At 41.1% G+C, this 21,217-nt stretch overlaps 4 protein-coding genes and 2 long non-coding RNA genes across 9 annotated transcripts; 3 read left to right on the top strand and 3 right to left on the bottom strand.

Annotated features, from left to right (window-relative positions):
• Positions 1 to 19: 19 nt before the first annotated feature.
• LOC112293049 (uncharacterized) lies at positions 20 to 1,142 on the bottom strand. Its single transcript, XM_024542090.3, has 2 exons — positions 796 to 1,142; positions 20 to 612 (listed from the first exon to the last, which is right to left on the bottom strand). The coding sequence occupies exons 1-2, from the start codon at positions 1,140 to 1,142 to the stop codon at positions 474 to 476; spliced, it is 486 nt and encodes a 161-aa protein (XP_024397858.1). The 3' UTR covers positions 20 to 473.
• Positions 1,143 to 3,279: 2,137 nt separating this feature from the next.
• On the bottom strand, positions 3,280 to 5,255 carry LOC141046339 (uncharacterized). Its single transcript, XR_012219225.2, has 5 exons — positions 5,194 to 5,255; positions 4,666 to 5,012; positions 4,136 to 4,193; positions 3,650 to 3,959; positions 3,280 to 3,416 (listed from the first exon to the last, which is right to left on the bottom strand). It is a non-coding gene; the product is annotated as an uncharacterized LOC141046339 (long non-coding RNA).
• On the top strand, positions 3,280 to 7,632 carry LOC112293048 (uncharacterized). Of its 4 annotated transcripts, none has more exons than XM_090256839.1 (12): positions 3,280 to 4,017; positions 4,120 to 4,279; positions 4,378 to 4,431; positions 4,561 to 4,683; positions 4,854 to 4,976; positions 5,242 to 5,309; positions 5,445 to 5,588; positions 5,701 to 5,874; positions 6,074 to 6,269; positions 6,611 to 6,718; positions 6,954 to 7,066; positions 7,271 to 7,632. In XM_090256839.1, exons 1-11 carry the CDS (start codon positions 3,473 to 3,475, stop codon positions 7,041 to 7,043), a joined length of 1,785 nt encoding a protein of 594 aa, XP_090112965.1. In that variant the 5' UTR covers positions 3,280 to 3,472; the 3' UTR covers positions 7,044 to 7,066; positions 7,271 to 7,632. The 4 variants fall into 4 exon arrangements, 3 of the variants coding, with proteins under 3 accessions (XP_090112965.1, XP_073395711.1, XP_073395709.1); XM_073539610.2 differs by having other exon boundaries at positions 6,954 to 7,084; positions 7,339 to 7,632; XM_073539608.2 differs by having other exon boundaries at positions 6,954 to 7,084.
• Positions 7,633 to 8,012: 380 nt separating this feature from the next.
• Positions 8,013 to 11,917, bottom strand: LOC112293051 (putative ribose-5-phosphate isomerase 3, chloroplastic). The gene is made up of 10 exons (XM_024542092.3): positions 11,601 to 11,917; positions 10,672 to 10,718; positions 10,239 to 10,331; positions 9,967 to 10,008; positions 9,731 to 9,793; positions 9,382 to 9,468; positions 9,078 to 9,128; positions 8,724 to 8,837; positions 8,429 to 8,503; positions 8,013 to 8,270 (listed from the first exon to the last, which is right to left on the bottom strand). The coding sequence occupies exons 1-10, from the start codon at positions 11,836 to 11,838 to the stop codon at positions 8,127 to 8,129; spliced, it is 954 nt and encodes a 317-aa protein (XP_024397860.1). The 5' UTR covers positions 11,839 to 11,917; the 3' UTR covers positions 8,013 to 8,126.
• A 1,571-nt stretch (positions 11,918 to 13,488) lies between these two features.
• Positions 13,489 to 16,265, top strand: LOC112293050 (HMG1/2-like protein). The gene is made up of 7 exons (XM_090256838.1): positions 13,489 to 13,699; positions 14,553 to 14,718; positions 14,874 to 14,993; positions 15,100 to 15,202; positions 15,322 to 15,402; positions 15,499 to 15,576; positions 15,718 to 16,265. The coding sequence occupies exons 2-7, from the start codon at positions 14,648 to 14,650 to the stop codon at positions 15,739 to 15,741; spliced, it is 477 nt and encodes a 158-aa protein (XP_090112964.1). The 5' UTR covers positions 13,489 to 13,699; positions 14,553 to 14,647; the 3' UTR covers positions 15,742 to 16,265.
• A 307-nt stretch (positions 16,266 to 16,572) lies between these two features.
• LOC149987621 (uncharacterized) lies at positions 16,573 to 17,575 on the top strand. The gene is made up of 2 exons (XR_016506991.1): positions 16,573 to 16,673; positions 17,137 to 17,575. It is a non-coding gene; the product is annotated as an uncharacterized LOC149987621 (long non-coding RNA).
• Positions 17,576 to 21,217: the final 3,642 nt, after the last annotated feature.

Here is a 21,217-nt window from a genome sequence, read left to right as displayed (position 1 = left end):
TAAGTGTTCCTCCACAGGAGCCAAGAGGGTCTGAATTCTTTGCTGTACTGTGATGAATTCTTTATCAATTTTTTTGTCGTGATGTAAACTTTGGTATGTATATACTTATTTTATCATATAGTAATTTAAATCATTTATTGAAATTAAAGAAAATGGTTTTACATGTTGAGCAGTAATAACTGAATTATTTCATTCATATTGGCAAAATAAAGCAGAAGGAATAAATTCTCGTGTTAAAATATTAGAAGACAAATAAATAATTCAGAAAATAAGGTTATAAGGACTAGAAATGTATTAAAAGTGTAAAAAAGCTAGCATAGTTTTTAACAGCAATAATTCACCCACAATTACCAATATATATACACACATGCGTAAATGTTTAAGCAATCCCACCAACTGAGAAATGGGGACTTCTGTGGAGCTGCTTGCATCGAAAAGCGAACGAAAAAAGTCTTCTCGTTCGTTGTCCGATCCTATAACGAATCTCGACGGAAGAGTGACGAAGTTCCCGTTGGTAGGACTTTCGTAGAAGCAGGGAATCCGTTGACGGTTACGCCCAACTTCTCTCCGAAACCTTCGGTTGTGGCACCTCCTTCACTAGTATGGTTACATCTGCGTCGCACCATCGCCGTTACAATTCCAGGTTTCAGATGCTCAGAGAGTTACGCGTGATTACCCTCATAAACTCAATCCAGACACCAGTGCATTTACAGCTCAATTACAGCTGTAAACACTCTCGATTTCCCCGCACATCGGTCGTGAGAATGGCAAGGAGAGTGAGGAGATTCTATTTACCCGATTAGCAGAGTTGAGGACAAGCGGAAGTTCTCCGGTGTTATCTCGAGTCTTTCCTGCTCATCATCTGATGAGTTAGCAACGGACCTGCGATATTTTTCTGGTTTTGGCTGACAGTCGAGCTTCATCATGGTTAGCTCCAAGAGGTTCATCTCTACTCTAAGGAGAGGGGGTGCACACGCCATTGTTGTGCCTTCTGCTGGAGTGTGAAGCAAATCTGGCAAGTTCGCTTTGATCGAGCTGAACCCTTGCGTAGACATGTGAAAACTTTCGACAATAGCATGTCCGTGCTCAAGGATTATCAAATTTAGATTGATGAAGGAGTAGCCGGCTGAATTGAATAGCATTTGGAACCCATTGTACAACTCATGTTCGAGAGGAATGCGTGGATTTGCAGAGCCGTTTAAACGCAGGATATTTTGGGCATCGGTCGGAAGTAATGCAACGCTCTCTCGTCTCGTTGACACTTAATTAACCTACAATATCACGATCATACGCAGCGCCGGATAATTTGAGTTAAAGGAAATCTGCAACAATCTCCACAATCAATACTGGGGTGGAAGACCACTTACTGGAATCTAATTCACCCCGTCTCTCATCCGAGAAAGCAGGCTACAGCAGCTCGCATCTACCGCAGCGACGGTCTGGCGAATCTCTGCAATTCAAAATGACTGTTCCGGCCGAGTCATCTTCACGCCGTGCGATCCAAATCAAGGCCACCCCTTCTTTCAAAGTCAACAGTGGTGGAGCTGCGCGAGATTCCAACGCAGCAATCCCCTCGCTTGCCAGTGGAGTGGGGAACTCTTCTAAAAGCAGCTTTGTTCGCTTCCTGCATCGTGATATCCCTGAGGCTCAAACCAGGCAGGTCTGTCCTCAGATACTCAATTCTCAGGTTCCAGTGCTTCAAAAACTGTTTCATCAACTCCATCCATTTTAATGATTTATCTACCCCTGCTTTTGGCAAGGGGATAAGAGGTTGAATCAGAAGATCATTGCATCCACATGTGACATCAGTATCGAACCGAACTGGCTTCTATGTTTTGATGTTCTTTGGTGTGGTCTTGCGTACCTACGTATCGAAGTTATTCACTAACAACGATAGAAAATTTCAGGCGACGTTGCCACTCTGGCAGAAGCAACGAACGAGCACAGCAGCAGGGGCAGCCGATGAAGAAACAAAACCACATGCACACCCAACAAAGAAAAAGAGTAGCATCTTTCAGCGGCACAGATCTTGCGAGTTTAAAGTGAACTCTAGAGACGACCTTACAATTACATGCTCACCGTTTGCTCACAAGGAAATTTTTCCCGGCAGTAGCCCAGATTCACCACAGATTCCATCCCGTGATAACAAAAGTTGCGAGTTTGGGCTAAGGATGAGAGAAATGAAGGAAAGTTTGAGCATGATAGAGGAGCTAATTCTCCCCGAAAGAGATCAGGCTGTAAAGGGGGAAAGTATGTCGATTGAGTCCTCGAACCCTTCTTTTAGTGTTCCTGAGCCTGAAAATGGAACAATCAAGTCATCATATCCATCACCCCTTGCCAGATCAGATTCTAAGTGTAGCGATAGTGATTCCAAAAAAAGACAGAGGAACCCATCAGTAGACGACGTCGAGCACAAAGAGCTGTAAAAAGGAAGGGGAGAAATGATACGTCCATGACATGTGAGATGCCCTCCAGTTGTGATCACGAGGTAACACTGCAGGAGGAGATTAATCAGAAGGGAAGATTGATGGGGTCGGATGCTGAGTGCTGGAGTAGCTATCTGCCATTGTACAGACTCGGCTATGGTTCCGTCAGTGTTGCATCCACTGAAGAGGGCAAGGAAGAGAATTCTCGCAGAAGGTGGGCAAACGTGCCGCAGTGCTTTTCTAACTCCATTGCATGGATATGTGCTAAGAAATCTCCATCCAAGTCAGAGTGGTCGTTTCAGAGCACCACCACCCAAGCCGAAACCGAAGGTTGTTCGTTTGGCGAGCAGCGAGACGCTTCACAGGGATGTTTGTCTTCATTAATGGATAAATTTGGGGAATCGCGGTGGTCCAGATCAGAGCAAGGTGATCTTGCAGTGGACGGGACAGCAACAGCTCATGAATCGGTTGAATGTATAGAACCAGGAGACGAAAGTAAAAGACTACAGGATGATATGGTATCAAATGAGAACTGGAACGAAGGATTAGAGGAAGAAAATGAAGTGCTGCGCATCACTCTCTGTCACGACAGAAAGGAGAAAGTCAAAGGACAAGAAAATGTTAACAATGTAGGAACTTCTGCTCAACACGAGGATGCCGATAGGTCAAGCCAACTGACCTCTGGAAAAGATGAGACAGTAATTGTCCTTCCAGCACAAGCAAATAGGCGTACAGTGCAAGCGATACAAAAAACATCTCAACACACCAGGACGCAGCAGCTTTTATCAACAAATTAAACGCAGAGACAGCAGCGGCAATTCTCCGATGTACCGAATGCAGGAACGTCGCAAAAAAAGAACCGCAAGGAGGGCGAAGCTGAATTAGACGTTTCCCTTCCGCAAATAGAGAAAAGAAATCATGCCCTAAGCTCAGAGAAAGGGTTGACACCTCAACTATTGTTCATCCATTATGAAGTCCCGTCTACCGCATCTGAGAGTGCACAAGGAAAGTACATCGATTACAGCAATAATAAGAATCAAGATGATATGAAATTAGAGTCAATCGGTGCCTATGATAACGGGTGCATGTACACACAGCGTGCATATGAGAGAGCAGGCCCAGCGGAAGTCAAAGCCTCTATTTCAATTTTGAATGCCAGTAAAACTGAGGAATACGATAATACATCACTGATAACAGAGAAGCCATGCGGCATTTCATCATACCATGGTCAAGCAGAGGAGTCCAACCTTCAATGGAAATTTAAGTTAACCTCAGAGAAAGGATCAAAGCCAAGAGGAGAATGTTATTTCAATCTAAAAGACAGCAGTTCACCGCGAGCGGTTTTGGACCATGCAGAGGAAGCAGTGTCACTCATAAGCTCCTCACGAATGGCATACTCTAATTTCCACTCAACAACAGAATCCAGAACCACTAATTCCAATCCTGCGATTGCCGCCACCACGGTCTTCGACGGTGTCAGGAGGAAGGTTCAGGAGCTGAAGGACAGGATAGCTCAACAGGAGGCCGAAATTTCTGAGTTAAGAGTCGAAAATAAGAACCTAAATCGTGTCAGGGATGAACATATGCAGATGTAAGTTTCCTAACATAACAGTAACTAAACAAAGAATGTGTGAACACCATCATAAAAATCTTAGGATTCCTTGACTTCAGATGCAAAGAACTGTCAATCTAGGGAAAGAGTGAAGTACCACAAGCAGCTGAAGGATCAAGCGGCAGAATACAAAGTCATAATCCAGCACCATCGATCTGTGAACGAGAAGATATTAGTTGACAAAGAGCTTTCTCAGAACTGTTGTAACCTCGCTGCTATTCTCTGTGCTGCCGAGTCCAAGGTAAACAACTTCCGGGTGAAAGATTTATCTGTTCTGATGAGTTACGGTAACAAAACATCTGCGTTTTGCCGGCTTAAATTATGTTGACGTTATTGCAGTTTGAAGAGGAAGTGAAGGAGCTATATGAGCAGTGGTGTCACAAGATGAAGAATGTAAAGACCAGAACAAGGCCTCAACAGATTTACTTATTTGGTCGTCTATAACTCTTTAAGATCCAACTGAACAGATGATTGTCCACATTGGAGCGCACAATCCTTCTCACCATTAACACTAAAACGCAGGCCAAGGAGCTCTGGACTGTTGGGGAAAAGAGCAGACAGGAAGATTGGCAAGAAAAGAAAATTAAGGAGCTAAAGGAGACTGCAATCCGAGGTCTGGAGCCGCACCTCGATAATATCAATGACGTATGCTCACCAAATGTCTCTTCCTCTCAATTCTCACTCACTTTCCTGGCGTTGCAAATGCCACCATCTATCTGGAACTTTGCTGATATATATGACATTACGCCGAAACCACCAATTCTAGAGAAGCAGACCATTGCTCTTACACGCTCGTATGATCGAGATTATTCCAGAGGCACAGGCAAGAACTTGCAAGGGTAGAGGCACGACACGCAGAGCATATGCAAAGTCAATTAGCTGCCCAGAACCTGGAGCATAGACGCCAACTGTGCGTATTGCGAGACAGCATGCGACAGGTTTCTTCTTTTACGCCTTACGAATGTATCCCAAGTCTGCAAATTATTACTGGTCAGATCGTTTAATTTATGACATGATTGGCTTGCAGGAATTCAACTAAGAAATACTCATAGTGCACAACTTTACAAATTACGAAACACGCTATACGTCTACATCATGCTCCATGTCTTCTCATCACATGCATAGGCAATCCTAAAAACATTTAAGCTAACCCACATGCCATCTTATGCCTAATTCTGTTGATCGTGTGAAACTTCGGAGCAGGAGGGAGATAAGATCTTGAACATCGAGAGCCTTGCCGCTCATGCTCGAATGGCTGAATTAGTAGTAAAGTATGTCAGTTTTGTATTGCTTTTTTGTTTAACAGATTCGGATACTCTAAAGAAAGATGCGTTCATAGCCTATGACCATAGAGCACCTGCAACACTGGGGGACTGATGGACAGTGTGCTGTGAGAGGGGTGCCAGGTTGGAGCAACAAGCTATTGATCAGCGTATGCGAGTAGTCACCGAGATAACAACCGAACTTGAACGGTCACAGGCAGGACGTCGAGAGGACAATGAACATTTCCAGAAGTGTCTTTCTCGTCTTCAGAAAGAGACTGCCGAAAGGTGTGTTGTACGTTCTTTAGTGCCAACAGTAACAGTTTCAATCTGAACGATCAGTATAGTAATCTAAACTAGCGGAATGTGCAACACGGTAGTTTATGGATTGATGATGCAGAGAGGAGGCATTGAGGAAACAAATGAAATATGTCGAGGAAATAGCAAAGTATAAGGACCGCCATATCGAGCACCGGAAATTCCAAATGGTTGCAACATCTCACGAATTTCAACAAAGGATCAAAGTTCTTGTCAATGAGGGAATGAAAGGCAAAGAGGTAGAGATGCGCTCCAAGTACGTGAGATTTACTCCCAGCCTCAGTTCAAAACATGATATCACAAATCGTTTGCACAGCGCTGCTATTTTGTAAGCACAATCCTTCCGGAAACGTTGAGCCGATATGGTAAAACGTGATACAATGTAGTATGTCTGGCAACGTTCATGTCAGAAAGATGTCTAGAGTTTGCTCCGACGGTGGCATGGACTATATCAGGTTCACCAAGGAACGAGACGAACGGATCGAATTGGTGGTGGAAATGCTTCAGAGCGAGAAGGAGAAAATCATAGGACAGCACAAAAATGAATTGAAGGCCAAAGTGGAAGCAGTAATTGCAGATAAACTTGAGATCGAAAAAGATTTGAAGGACAACAAGTCAAAATTCTCTGAACTGAGCAACACTTTACTTCTGGTATACTCATTTCTGGAAAGTCCACTTTGACTTGGATCGCCAAGTTTCAGAGACTATTGTGATGGATTTTATGTTGCATTTCTCAGGAGGGAAGCAAAGGTCTTAGGTCGTCATCCAACCAATCAGACAGTGTTTGTCAGTTGAACATATTCTTTGTGAAGTCACTGTTCTTGTTTCCAACTTCCCGGAAATGAAATGATTGAACAGTATCACATGTCATATTAGTCAAGTCTGTTAGAATCGTAATCAACAATAGATCTGAAATAGATCTGCTAGAATGCCATCTTCACATTCAATCAGTATCTTACGACTGTGCATGGCGTTGCCTAAATTAACCCTAGCGCAAAGTGGAAGCCAAAATGGGGCTCGAGGAAGCAGGGAAGAAAATGGCGTCGTTGCGTACAGAAATGCAGACTCAAACTCGTTTAATTATGGACCTTCAAAACCAGGTTTGCATTCTATCTATCTGCTTCGCACAAAAAAATAAGACAAGTTGCTCTCTTCATCTCTTTGTCGTCCTTAATGCTGAGCGAATAAAAGCAAAGATTCTATGCCCCCCCTTAGCATTTTAGCAGCATAATTTTTAATTGTCGTGGTCTGCGGTCTGAGATGTGAAGGGGTGAGCGTCTAGGTAGTTTTGAAGAGAAAACTAACTCCACACAATTGATTCCAATGACATCACAGCACGACGCTCAGCTTAGGAACCAAGAGGAAACTTTCGAGGCGCGACTGGAGGAAGAGCAGAGACGATTGCAACAGACGAAGACGGAGTAAATAAGGGCAATATCAAAGTTGATGTACTGCGCACTGACAAGGTCCTTCTAATCGTAAAACAAAACATTGTGATATAACATGGTTCTGAAGTGAACATAAACATGTCTTACCATGACTAAAAAGACGAACCAAAAAGAGAGTTTTTGTCTAAGATTGTGTAGAATAAAGGCTTTACTGTCAACTTCGATAAAGAACTAATCCGAAATGATTTTCTTCTTGAAAATCAGCAAAATCAAGTGACAACAAGCTCTCCATGTAACCTGACAAAATCATGTGGGTGTGATCCACGCAAAAGAGATGGTAGAGGTCAAGGCCCAGGCGTGACAGGCAGTGGCGGAAAAGGATGTTGTGATTGCATACTTGAGAAATCAATTATCATCGGCCCACAGACAGATGAAGCACACTCAATGCCTTCTTCAGCGAATTCAGAGAACACAACGCTTTTCTCTGAGATTCTTGATAATCCTTACAAGCACTTTACTTCTCTCTTTTTTCTTTTTCTTTTCGACACAACCTGGGTTTACCCGTTGCATTGATTAGTGTTTGTGTGTTATGCAAGCACATGTTCAGTGTTCAAATACACAGCAGATGACGAAGTTAACAATGATACGCCCTCACCCTGAGAAATTGATTTACAGATGAAGATAAGTTACAACCCGGGAATTGATGGAATTCCATTACGTGGTCAACGACCTCTACCTGCTCATTGTTTAAATAGTCTACAAGCAAAGTCTTAGGTCACAGGTTACTGATCACACAACCATTTACTTGTACAATGTTCAAAGATAAGATAACGGGGCACTGATGCGATGATAAAGGATTACCAATTTCTAACACATCTTGAACAGTTGAGAGTTGAAGCAACACAAGCCCCAGCATTATGTAGCTTTTTACACATAGAGGGCATTAGATGAGTATGTAGACTTCAAGATGTTCACCAACAACAATGCCAAAATTTTACCGACAGCATTAAGCAAAGTAGAATGCCTTGCGAAAATTCAAATTACTGCCGTATTTTCGATAAATATGTTCAGCCGTCTACGTATTATTTATACTAACAACTTGTCCTACACACTCAAGAATCTAAGTGTCCTTAGTTTGGACAGTAACACCATCAGAACCTGCAATGATAACAGCGCTGGCCATGTTCAAGAAAAGCCCATGGTCCACCACACCTTCTAATGCGGAGATAGCCTGAGCTGCAGCGTTGGCGTCTACAATAGGCTCCTGAAAACAATTCGGAAGGAATAAGAAAACCCAACAGATTACATGTTCAGTAAGATCAAGTCATTTGGGCAGAATTTTGAGTCACAAGCAAGCATTGAAAGCCTGAATATACTAAAATATTGAAGACAGTTTCAGAGACTGCGCAAAAAATCCAATACCTCGAAGTAAAGGTCGATGATGTAATTCGAATTGTCAGTCACATAGGGCTTGTCGCCATCCATGCGAAGTTTAACCTGGAAAAATAGTACATTTCCATTCGTTAATACGTGGTGAATAGAAACCTAATCAAACTAGGAGCAAATGAACACCAAGTGGTGCTGATCAGACAGTACGCCTACACATAGCCTACAACTAGGAGCGATCTCAAGCCAGAAATACTCGAACATTGACTCCAAATAACCCAGTCTCGCTTACAATAGCAGTACGAAACATAAAATTGGTGAATCGATGTACCTCGCAACCAGCAAGTTCTGGAAGGTTCTTCAAGCGCTCGGCATTATACTTCCAGCAAAACTGGACAACCTCCACAGGCATGGCCAGCTTGCTGCCTCCAAGGCCCTTCACTAACTGGGGAATTCACAACACAAACAATGGTGTTAACATAGAAAACCTGTAGACATTCAGAATAGGTTCAAGAAAGCAAAATGGCAAAGCAAATGAAGAGTAGCCTGGGGTGCTTCGGCAAAGAGCGTGGTCAAAAGCCCTGCAAGGCTTATGGCCTTCCTTCTTTATGAACGCAAGCATCCAATTCGTGGACTAAAATTCTTGTTCCATGAAGTGAAAAGAGAAACAGGAGATAGCACTGACCTTGGTTTCATCAACAATCACTACAAACTTTGCTGAAGCAGCCTCCACCATCTACATAGAAACAAACCATAAAACTATTAGGCTTCATATTGCAGCAAAGCAGCAAAACAGTTCCAAACAGAAGAAACAGTAGTTGTACACCTGACAAACATCACAATTCCTGTGCATTGTATCGTGTCATGATGTGAAATACAGCAAAATTTGACTACCATAGATTCAACGTAATATTATTTCCTAGACTGAGCACTTAAGTAGTCTGAACAGTAAGTAAACACCAGCTAGCGGTAGTGTATAAAGAATTTACCTTCTCACGAAGTAAAGCACCACCCCGTCCTTTCACAAGGTTGAGATCGGGATCGACTTCATCAGCTCCATCGATAGCTAGATCAATCTGATGTGAATGAAACTTCACAAATTTTAGAAAAGAGACAGCCAAACTGTCGCTCCTGGACACTTTCAGCTTTCGTCGTAAGCGATCCCTCTCCATTTAGCGGCTAGGCCTCAACAATTAGTACCAAAAGTTTACAAGCTATGTAACAGAGAGAGCTCTATATAAAAAATTAAATAAATAAGAAGGTCGTCCATCATCCCCATTATTATCATCATCACTCGGATACTTTCAGAACAAATCTGGACTGTGCTGCAACAATTACCTTAGGATGATCATCCAAAACAGATAGAGGGATGCCCAGTGACGCAGCCTGTTCTGCCGTTCTCTGTAACATCAACATAATATCAGAACAAACTGCATTCGTTCACATTCTTCTCTGCCTTCAACAGTATTCTACAATCCATTCCAAATAAGCGAACAGAGAACCACCAGAACAAGATGCTTTGCACCAAAAAAGTTCTGCAGCAAAACCACACATATAACACGATCGAATCTAACCTTTGAGGTAGGCACTCCAACAATATCCGTCAGCTTTCCTTCCTGCAACACATACAAATGTTCAATAATAGTATTTCTTTGCTCAAACAAGGTAAAAGTGCTTTACAATTGATAATTCTCGGTTCAAAGCATAACCACATGCCACGTAAACATCATTTGTTATGGAACAGAAAGTCTACAAGCTCGATCTAAAACTGAAACTATATCTTATATAGAGATGTCTCCATATCTTATACACAAAACTGTGCCACAATCAAGACAAAAATACAAACCTTCAAAAGCTCGCCAATCTTTGCCACTGCAAATGCAGCTGTAGAACCTGTGCCCAAACCCAAGACCATGCCACTCTTGACATATTCCACAGCCTACATCCACGACACACGAATCACGAATAAGTGACGGTTTATTCACAGGAACATTTTGTGCAACCGGTTTACACGGATTCGACAGTACCGGTACACTGGGTCAAAGAATGCCAAATAAAAAAAGGAAAGAATCATTTGCGAGTACGTTTGTGAGCTTGCTACAATATTGACGTGAACTAAGTGACTTGCCATGCGCGATCAGGCTGGCGACGTCTAAGCCTTCTATGTCCGAGGAAACTCGAGTTAAATAAAAGCTTTATTAAATCGGACCGACACAACACACGATCACAATCACGAAGAAGTAACTTATTCTGGACCAAGAAGAAAGTCATGCCACGACCTTCTCGGCAGCAATCTTCTTGAGTTCATCCTGTGTAAGCTTGGTACCTGCATCCGATTCAGAAGCAAATCCGTCAGGCACAATTGCATTCATTTCGTCTCCCGGCTTCACACCCTTGCAAAGTGTAAAGCCGCTTAATGCCAGAGATTCATCACGTAAATAATAAAGCTATTAAGAGACAGCCAAGCAGTCACATGCAATTTACTTTTCGGTCCAAGTATTGGGAATTCTGCACGCAAATGCTGTACTGCTACTATTCTGTTGTTCAGCTGTTACACTCGACGATCTGTTTCGGCATTCGACTTCCTAATCTAGTCAAGATCGATGACCAGAAGTCGAGCGCGTGAAAACTTGTGATAAACTGTCAGAAAATCAGGAACACGAGCTTAAATCTTAAATCCCAAATATAACTGGACGAGAAACAGTGCAAATCACTAAATGCTGGCACCAACTAATTTAATAGCTTCCACCAATAGGCCACATACAATTCGCAACCTGGTCAAATAGCATACATCAATTATGGTCAGTGTCCGAGACGACCACGTTACCACTGCTCATAGAACAACCGAATAGATGCGGAAAGCGACAGAAGAAACAACTCATGACTCGTTTCCGTTTCTTTTCTATTCTTTCTTCCTTATTTTAATTACCTATAATTCCTTCCCACCACCATATCTCCACCTACGAGATCACACATTCACTAACCAAAACATCCTACCTACAAATTGCAAACTGCCCGACATCCACCCCACCCAATGCCATGGCCGGCAATCAAATCTCAAAAAAAATCCTCCACGCATTCTCTAAAAGTTCACTACAAATTGACATAAAAGTCGCTACTACATTCAACTAAGCGCGAACATTTGATACCATCGCTACAAACTCCTCAGAGCCAATAAGAAAGACATCCCTACACGACTCGGCATCACCTTGCGATTGCGCACGGGGACGGAAGGCCATCGTGCAAGGCCTTCTGTGCACAGCCACGAAACCCGTCCTCAGTTGCCCGCCACGAAGCAACGTAGATGACGACGCTCCCAGTGCCTTGCAAGGCACAGCCTGCGCTGTGGCAGAGGCCGAGGCCGAGGCTGCCGAATTGCGAGGTGCTGCTGCTACCCGCAATGTGACGCTAGAGACCAGATGAGACTCCAACATGGTGGACGCCATAGCTGCTGCTGCTGCGGGGACACTATGCAATTCGGGATGGGAGCGAGCAATTGCTATGAGTCCTGCTTCTTCTTCTTCGTCGTCCTCCTCTGCAATGGTGGCTGGTTTCTCCCTCTATGGCTCAGCTCGAATCATCTGCTCATCCTCATCCATCCATTTGAGGTTCTTTCCCCCGATTCTCATCCTTCTTCCCTCATCCACTCATTCTGGGTTCTTTCCCCCGGTTCTCATCCATGCCTCTTCAACCGTCCAGTTGACGTTCATCGCCAACCTCTTTGATACCATCCATTACATTTGCCCAAATTATGCCCAAGTTATGCCCAAATTCCTTTGGTGGGGCCACTTCATCATCCAAACCGTTCAAACCCCTGACCATTGACTATGGAAATCTACGGTAGAACATAAGTATTGCCAAAACGGAGGGGTGAAAACATTTATATTTATTTCAAATAATCTTACAATAATCCTCAAGGAGTAAAACTTTGAGACCCAGTTCTTTCTCTTTATTTTATCATCCTAATTTTTAACAATGAAATATAGACTGCAGTAAATATAACTAATATTGAAGAAAACAAATTAAGAACGTATGCAGATAAATAAAACAACTATTATTTCAAAATCATAATGGTGAGAAGAAGAGGAAAAAAAAAAAAAAAATGATATACTACTAAAATAAAATGATAAATGTCTTCTAAATTTAGTAAATAAAAATATTTAAAAGATTACAAAAACATGATATTTCTGTAAATGATTACAATTGAAAATTAGTGCAAAGAACAAATTGCATTGAAATCCTCAAAGAAATTAGTTTGTTTATAATTTTTATTACTATGAAATCACCTGCTTATATAAATATCAATATTTTTCGCAATATTTGCAATATAAACAACAAAATTAACCGTTCTACAAAAGTTAACATAAAATAAAAATATTTTTTCAAGCGCACATGAGTGTAATAGACACATGCGGTTTTGATATTTTATAATAGTACATTAAGTGTATATACGTTAAGTGAATGCTATTGCTATGTTTATAATATATATGGCATGCGCAACTTTAAGACTAAATGCATTCAGGAAGAAACTACCAAGCAAAAAATTCAATAAATTTTGATTGCAATGCGTAATATTTAATCTACATGATACACACAATGAAATTATTTATAAAAAGAAGCAATACTCCACCTTCCCAAGTATCCCAAATAGACATTAAGAAACCTTTCAAACAGAATATACCACAGAACATGACAAACGATTATCGTCGATGGATGAACTTAATAACACGTCGCGAACACACATATCGTTCATCCATCCCTTGCAGGAAATGCCACACTCGACAGGGCGGGGTACAACAGAAGTGCGGGAGAACGTGGGGTTTGTCGAGGGATGGCGGGGCAACTTCCCGCCAAACGCCAACACTTCCCGGCGCAAAGAGGGAGGAAGAAGCTGCCCACAAATCCAACTCGTGTGGGATTTAAAAAGTGCCACATCATAGGAACGGAGTCAGCAGATCGGGACGTCAACCGTCTCGGCCGGTGGCCTGGTCCATGCGTCCAGAGGCCACCCCTCCCCCCCGTTGTCCACCATCCCGCCCGGCCCGGCCCGGCCCAACCCGACCCGTGGGGGAGGGAGGGTCTCACACTCGCGCGCTCTCTCTTGCTCCTTAGCGTGGAGCCTGTGCTTGAGAGGAGGCAAACCCTTTCTGAAGCCCAACGCACGCTCTCGCTCTCACTCAGCCTTCCTTGCCTGTCGTGAGAGGTTTCCCGTGTTCTCTAACTGGCCGTAGTGTGTTGTGGTGCTCCTCTAGCGTTTCTGCTCGCTCCCGATCTTCCTCGCGTCGCACGTCCGGCTCGCTCGCCCAGGTGCGTTCATTCCCCCCCTTCGTTTTCTTCTAGCCTCCATCGCCGCACTCTCGTTGCAGTCCCCCGCCCCCTTCCCCTCTTTCTTGTGAGCCTCAATTCGGAGTCTTTTTTTTTTTTCGTCTGACTTAGGAGTTGATTGTGTGTGTTTTTTTTATCGAGTGTGATTTGCATGGGTGTTCGTGGTAGAGCGCGCTGATACAAGGGCTGGGGTTAGTTGTGTCTTGCGAGGTGGCTAGCCTTTATGGCGTTTCTTATTGGTTGTTTTTTTTCGAGAGGGTCAGTGGGCTTGGTATAGTGGACCAGGTTGTGGTCATGAGTGTGGTTTATGTGCTTCTTAGTGTTTCGTAGCTGGTTTTCTTTATGTGCGGGTTGAAGTGGGGGCTTCGGGGTGTCTGGCGTGCGTTGTTTTAGGTCGTGGTGCTTCCTGGGTTGGATATGCGTGCGTCGTGTGCTCGTGGTTGTGGTCATGACTCCATGCAGGCGAATTCGCAAAATCGCCAGCTTGATTGTAGGCCTGTTTGGGAGTGGTCGTATCCTGGTCTTCGGGGTTTGGTTGCGGCATTCTGTTTTGATTTTGTGTGTGCTAGTTTCTCGACGGGCATTGTGGAGCAAGAATTGATTGGAGAAATTGAAGTTTGTTGCTTGATCGCGATCAGTGCATCAGTTTGGAAGCATAGCGCAGAAATAGTGTTTGACTTCATTAGAATATTGCACAAATAATTCGTGTTCTCAAGCGATGTTGCGCAGACAAGGTCGTAACTCTCGCAACAATCTCGTATGTTCTGAAGAGGCTTGTTGATGAGGATCTGCGATGTGTGGCGAGGCTGAGATTGTGCATGGGGTGGCAATGCAGGTGTTGCACAAGAGATAATTGGGGGGAATTGTCGGGGGATGGTTGCTTAAGCTTGGCATTGGATCATCATCGCTCCGTTGGCGCAATCTGTGAAGATGAAGGAAGCAAAGGGCAAGAAAGGAGGTGGTGCGGTGGCGAAGGAGAGGGTGCCGAAAGTCCAGGACAAGTAAGCATTGTGGGGTGGATGATGGGCACGTGTTGTGGTGGTGTGCCTGTGGGAAACGAAAACATATGGCATGTGATGCCATGTGACGTGACGTAAGGTGATGTGACGGCGTTTTTGTGATGGTGATGGTGATGGGGGTGGTGGTGGGGGTGCAGGGACATCAAGAAGCGGAAAGGGGCGGTGAAAGAGACGAAGGCGAAGAAGCCGAAGGGTGGCAAGAAGTTGAAGGACCCGAATGCGCCGAAGCGGCCGCCGACGGCTTTCTTCATCTTCTTGTGAGTTTGGGGTGTGGTGCAGATGAGGGGAAGGTGATGGGAGATGGGGTGTTGTTGGGAGGGAAAGCGGGGGGACTGATGGGGACGGTGGGTGGCGGTGTGGCAGGAACGAGTTTCGGGAGGTATTCAAGAGGGAGAACCCGAACGTGAAGGGAGTGACAGCGGTGGGAAAGGCGGGAGGAGAGAAATGGAAGTCGATGTCAGAAGCTGTGAGTAGGCTCGAAGCTTGAGTTGGGTGGTGGTTTGAGAAGGAGGGTGGGGGAGTGGACGATGTATGTGTGGTGGTCGGGGTGGATGGGTGCTGAAGGAGTGGGTTATGGGTGTGCAGGAGAAGCAGCCTTTCATGACGAAGGCGGTGCAGAAGAAGTCGGAATACGACAAGACGATATCGGCGTACAACAAGAAACAGGTGGGTTGGAGGAGGGTGGAGGTGTATGAGGGAGTTTGGGGGGGGGGGTGCGGTTTGGAGGGAATGGGTCTGAAAGTGGTGGGGGTTGTGGAACAGGATGAGGACGCGGAAGAGGTAGAAGCGGAGGAGTCGGACAAGTCAAAGTCGGAGATCAACGACGACGAAGACGAGGAGGTGGGAGTGGGAGTGGGTGTGAGGATATGAGTGGTTGAGTTGTGGGGAATGTGGCTGGTTGAAGTTCCGTTGCTTTATGGATGTTGCATGTTATGTTTTTTGTGTTTGATAGTTGTCTGAATCTATTGGGGTTTTTTTCAGGAGGACGAGGATTTGGAGGATTGATGATTGATGAGCGGCTAGAGGGTAGGCGTTGGAAGCATTGGCTGCTGGCTATCACCAAGACTGAGCACTTTGCGTGATGTCCCCCGGGGGCGTATCTTCGTTAGCGGTTGTTACATCTGCAGACGACATTCGGCTTGGGGATGTGGAGGTGTCAGACAGTGATAGGTAGGATCTTAGTGGAACTTAGGTGTGTGAGTGAACTCTTCTTTTTTGGATGGTGGAGGTGTTGGGCTCTTCGCGGCTTGGCTCGGGCACTATATATGGATGAGTGCGGGCGGTTCAGGAAAGGGAGGGGAAAGGAAGGATGGGAATCTTTGGGATTTGGATATGCTGGAGATTTATTTTGCTGGCAGACGCGTATTTGTAAATGTCTGTTCAGGTTTTTGGGGTTTTGTTTAGCGGGTAGGCAATGGCAAGGGGTGTTAGTGCTTCATTATCAGGCGATTCTGTTGGAAGGAGATTCAAGGGCAGGATTGGATTGATGGAATGATTATGCAATCGCAACTCCTTAATACCTTCCCGGATGTACATGATCCAAGTTTTTGTCGGTTGGGTTCTATCCGTTAAAGGATTGTTAGTAGGAATGTGGTCTTGAATGGATTATGCCGGTGTGCCTGTGCTTGACATGGATGGTCAATATACTTTCCCTTTGTAATGGGAGAATATCGTCGTGGACAGTATGTTGGAGATGCCTCTTGTTAACACCGACAACCAGATTTTCGCATTGTGATGTATCACGATATCCTGGGAGTTCGTCGATTTGTTGTCTCTCTCCACCTTGGTGTAGTTTCGTGTGGAGCCTAAGTAGTTTTTGTCTTTGATTCTCTGTACAGTATGGGAGGAATGCGAAGTCTGTTGTTTCCCACGTTTCGCTTGCCAACAGCATCAAACATTTCATCCTCCTTCCGTTGCACAAGGCGATTTCTCCATAAGTTGAGTCACCAAAACTTTTAGAAATAGTAGTCACCTCTGTTCTGCCAGAGGCATTTAGTTGTTCTGATTGCAAACAATATTCATTCCGTGTCAATCATTCGCCTCGTGACAATCTGCGACCAAACCATGCTCCACGGTTAGATTTCCAATCATGACCGGCCGTGCTTGGTGGCCAGATATTCTGTTGGGGAATCCAATGCTGCAATTAGACGGCTGGGGTCGAGCAGAGGCAAGTTGCACTACTGGGAACCCGGCTGGAGCTTGGGGCTTCTTTTTCCCCTCTTGGTTCCACGCCCTGTCCTTCCCTCGGAATCGCGGGTTGCACCGCCATTATTTTACGGAGACGTTGAGAGGACACGCCGAAGCTTCTGGGTGCTGTGCACCAGGAAGGATCCGTTGAAAAGTTGAAGAAAGGTTCAGTATATTCTGTCTGAACTGAATGGTGCTGTTGGCTTGGTGTAGGTACGAGGTGGGTGACGATATTTCTGTGCGTTAGAATGGTAGCATCCTCAGAAAAGCGAATTGGTTATCCTTAGTCGTCGTCGCTTGCTAATGCCAGAGTGTGAGCTTGTCGAAAGGAGTACCTTCGCCATCGCGATTGTCATCATCCACCTTTTCGTGCTGCAAACGAGCAGCAGCAGCAGGGAGCTATGCAGACTATAGGGCAAGGGCAAAGCTCGAGCCATGGTCAATCCTTTCCTGCAGTGGTTAGTGACAAAGAGCCCTCTTGCTTGTGGGGTTAATCTACTGTAGCCCCAGAACTGGTCTCTCTTGTCCGAGGACAGAAGACTTGCTCTTGGCTTGTCGGTCTGGTATAACTATAAATAATGAGTTTCCAAAGGAAAAAAATGTATGTTAATGGAACACTGAACACATAAACAGTTTTACATCGTTGGTTTTATTTGTTTCTTGTTGTTGTATCTATAGTATTTTTTTATTGTGTTTTATTTTATTTTATGAGGAAATAGCTTCTTGTGATGAGAATTACATCATTCAAACTATTCAGAAAGAGGTTTCGTTTTGTTGGCCTGGTCTTGAATGAAAAATTACAAATGATTTGTCTCTGAATTCAATATTGAGGTGCTACTTGTTGAGTAGCCAATCACAACATGTCCAAGAGTTAGGATGGAGGTAATTAATTTTGATGGAAATGTGCATTAACTGAACATGATGAAATGCGTACAATGGTGTGAGGTTTATTCTTTAGTGCCGCGATGCAATTTCGTTTATTTTAACAACATTGAATTGATCATTAACAATGACAAAAAATATATATGTACAAATTATTGACGCATCATACTGTAATACAACAAACTTTTGTACAAATATTGATTTTAATGATGGCAGGAGCTGTGAATGCAAGATAGTGTAAATACAAGGTATCACAACACCTACATTAATCATGCAATATAAATCAATATGAATGATAGATAAAATGTTTTGTATACAAAGCTACATGTATATATATATATATATATATATATGTATGTGATAAAAATAGATCATTGGTGAATGTTGGATTTGAACATGAATATAAGGATTCATATAAACATATAAACACAAGTATTCTATTTAGTAATAAAATTTTAAACATTTCCTTTAAGTACATTTTCATACCAACAAGTATATTCTGATGAATAAAGTGAATTTATTTTTCTATTTTAAATAATCTCATGCTAAAAGCAAGATTTATCTTATCAAATGTGCATGTATATATGTATGTATGTATGTATGTAAACATTTGCTTTATAATATTAATGTGATATCAAATACATTAATAGTCACTTAAGTTGTTTTAATGTACCTTCAAAGAACACAAATAAAATAAAATAATATTCAAAGATCACATTTTTTAGAAAAAAATCATATGTATGTTTGTATGTATTTATGTTTATACATTTATATACACACATGCAGTAATATACTATATTTCTTTATTGAACTTTTTTTTATGAAAGAAATTTGTCCTTTTGAAAAAGATACTTTGATTTTTTGCCTAATTTTGTTGACCAATAGTTTGATGAAATGTTAATCAAAATAGTATCAAAAAACATTAACAATTAAAATTTTAAAAAAGCTTTAATTTATTCTTTATTTTTTTTGTTTTGATCGTGATATGTTTCTCTACAAATGTATCATGAAGGTTCTGCTTAAAGTAATTTTTAATAATAAGTCAATCATATTGTGTTGTTTACATAATATGTCTTTAACTACTTTTGTTTATACTTTTAGTATTAGTAAGTATAAAAATACCATTGAGATGTACCAGAATAAAACTTCAAGTAATGTTAAAAAATTGCCTTTGATGCTAAAAAATTTCAGGTGCATTAGCCAATCCAAAGTTTACAATTGTCAGTGAGAATGACACATGATATGCTAAATGATTCCTTACATTTAGATTCCATTTAAAAAAAATTAGAAATATGTAATGAAATCGGATAAATTAAAACGAATTGCAAATTTATATTCTTGATATTTTAAAATTTGAATAGACATTACATACATACATACATACATACATACATACATGATATACTATTATAAAAGAGATATGATTGAAAAATAATCAATTTAATTATGATATTGTATGACAACTTGTAATAACCATAAGTAGCTTATTGAACCATTTTGTAGCCTAACAAAGAATATATATTTTTATTTTTATTTTTTTATTGAGTTGAGACTAAATAAATGAAAATTTTATATCTTTTCTAATTATATATATATATATATATATATATATATGTGTGTCAAAATTAGAATATTAAATTTTTATTGTATTAAACAAAAAATATATTACACATTTAAAAAAGTTCTTCTATTAATTAGCTAATATTTTTAAATAACACACATACATAATAACATACACACAAACAATTGGGTAGACTGTGAAAAGAACAACAAAAATTATGATAATTTGTTCATGGAACATGGAACATATCAACGGAACATGGAAGCATTGGGACAATAAAATGCAACAAGCATCTTACTTTTAGAAAAAATACATTAAAGAATGTGGAGATGGAAGGAACCCAAATTTCTAATATTAGAATGCAAGTTATACAGAAAATTTCATGTAGCCCAAAATTCCAAGGTTGACCAAGCAAACATAATGAACATACAGTTCTATAATCGTTTCAAAATGCTGAATGAATGTGAAGAGACGTCATGAAATTTGGAACTTTACAACACTTGAGAAACACATGTCTTTTACTTTTATTTGCATATCTTCATGTCCTGTCGGCCTCAACATATTCCACCTATGTAATATTTTCAACCCTTTATTTCCTTAAGAGAAGGGCTAGTGGTGTTTGTATGTGTATATATATATATATATATATATATACATATATTAACACATGAAAAAATATAAAAGCATCAATAAATGTTTCCAAACCACAATTCATTAATATGTTTCTATTTTTTTTACTTTCATTTTATTCATAAAATTATTTAATTGGTTTTTTGGTAGTATATGAAAGTATTATTTGAATTGGAAAATGTGAGGTGAGCTTACTTTACAAAGCATATAAGGAATATGGACTGTGTCATGGTGGAGGACTAAATTCTATGAATTTAAATTCTTAGTTGTACTAAAATTTGGAGCTTTTATACGATGAAGTTTATTCAATGTACAAGTGTAGTATTATGTATTATAAGTTGAAATTACACTTCATTAAATAATCACATAAAAAACCTACAGATGTAGTTTGTTTAATGTACACAAATGCAACAATATTGTTGCTAAATTTGTATACAATAAATAAAAATGAGTTCAATCAAGTAAGTTTATATAATTTTATCTTTGACGTCACTCACAAAATAAAATCATGGATCTAATTAAAGTGTATTATGAAAAAAGGTTTTATTATTATTCTTTTGCCTATATATGTTTCTCCTCAACCAGAATTGTTTTTTTTTTGTAATTTCTGCACTTGGACATCATGTAGTTTCTAGAAAAACACCTTTTTCTGATATTTCCCATATATGTATATATATATATATATATATCCACATTTGGAAAAATAAATAAATGACAATTGATTGTTGAGGTGGATTAAAATGAGTATTTTCTAGTTCTTTCACATCTTTATCTTGTATAACTAAGTAGTGTTTTAGAGAAGTGGAAAAAAAAAAAAAAAAAAAAAAAAAAATCAACAAAAAACAAACTTGCCAGCTAATGTGAAAGCTGTAAATAAAATCACTATCAACAAGGTACTTGTAGTGGAAAGTCTTCTAGATGCTAAACAATCGCAGTCAGGTTCCAATAAAGTAACTTTTATTACTAAGCTTTATTACGAATAAACTTATAAAAATGTTTAGAAAGCGGGTCTTCTTAAAAACATGCATTACAAAAAAAGTTGATCACACTGGAATTTTTGGTTCACCAAAATGATAATTTAATTATTACACCAATTTGATTTGTTGGAATCAAAGATTGAAATTTTATCATAAGGTATTAGAAATTTTCTCATGGAATTCATAGTTTTAATTAAAAATACGAGGATTGCATAAAGGAAAAGTTTTTTGAGGGAGAAATTCA

The sequence above is a fragment of the Physcomitrium patens genome, chromosome 16 (genome assembly GCF_059467195.1).
Source record: "Physcomitrium patens ecotype Gransden chromosome 16, ASM5946719v1, whole genome shotgun sequence".
In the NCBI taxonomy this organism is placed as follows: Eukaryota; Viridiplantae; Streptophyta; class Bryopsida; order Funariales; family Funariaceae; genus Physcomitrium; species Physcomitrium patens.
This window is presented reverse-complemented; position numbering and strand designations above follow the sequence as displayed.

What these genes read in the sequence shown, in the direction of transcription:
- LOC112293051 (XM_024542092.3), bottom strand. Translation starts at nt 11,838, where the DNA reads ATGGCGTCCACCATGTTGGAGTCTCATCTGGTCTCTAGCGTCACATTG. An exon ending in TTTTGGATGATCATCCTAAG is followed by an intron (nt 9,469 to 9,730) that starts GTAATTGTTGCA and finishes CATTCACATCAG; the next exon opens with ATTGATCTAGCTATCGATGG. An exon ending in TCATCGACCTTTACTTCGAG is followed by an intron (nt 8,271 to 8,428) that starts GTATTGGATTTT and finishes AATTGTTTTCAG; the next exon opens with GAGCCTATTGTAGACGCCAA.
- LOC112293049 (XM_024542090.3), bottom strand. Translation starts at nt 1,142, where the DNA reads ATGCTATTCAATTCAGCCGGCTACTCCTTCATCAATCTAAATTTGATA. An exon ending in TCCTCAACTCTGCTAATCGG is followed by an intron (nt 613 to 795) that starts GTAAATAGAATC and finishes GGTGCGACGCAG; the next exon opens with ATGTAACCATACTAGTGAAG.
- LOC112293050 (XM_090256838.1), top strand. Translation starts at nt 14,648, where the DNA reads ATGAAGGAAGCAAAGGGCAAGAAAGGAGGTGGTGCGGTGGCGAAGGAG. An exon ending in ACGGCTTTCTTCATCTTCTT is followed by an intron (nt 14,994 to 15,099) that starts GTGAGTTTGGGG and finishes GCGGTGTGGCAG; the next exon opens with GAACGAGTTTCGGGAGGTAT. An exon ending in GGAAGTCGATGTCAGAAGCT is followed by an intron (nt 15,203 to 15,321) that starts GTGAGTAGGCTC and finishes ATGGGTGTGCAG; the next exon opens with GAGAAGCAGCCTTTCATGAC.
- LOC112293048 (XM_090256839.1), top strand. Translation starts at nt 3,473, where the DNA reads ATGAAATTAGAGTCAATCGGTGCCTATGATAACGGGTGCATGTACACA. An exon ending in TCTGTGCTGCCGAGTCCAAG is followed by an intron (nt 4,280 to 4,377) that starts GTAAACAACTTC and finishes ACGTTATTGCAG; the next exon opens with TTTGAAGAGGAAGTGAAGGA. An exon ending in CAGAAAGAGACTGCCGAAAG is followed by an intron (nt 5,589 to 5,700) that starts GTGTGTTGTACG and finishes TTGATGATGCAG; the next exon opens with AGAGGAGGCATTGAGGAAAC.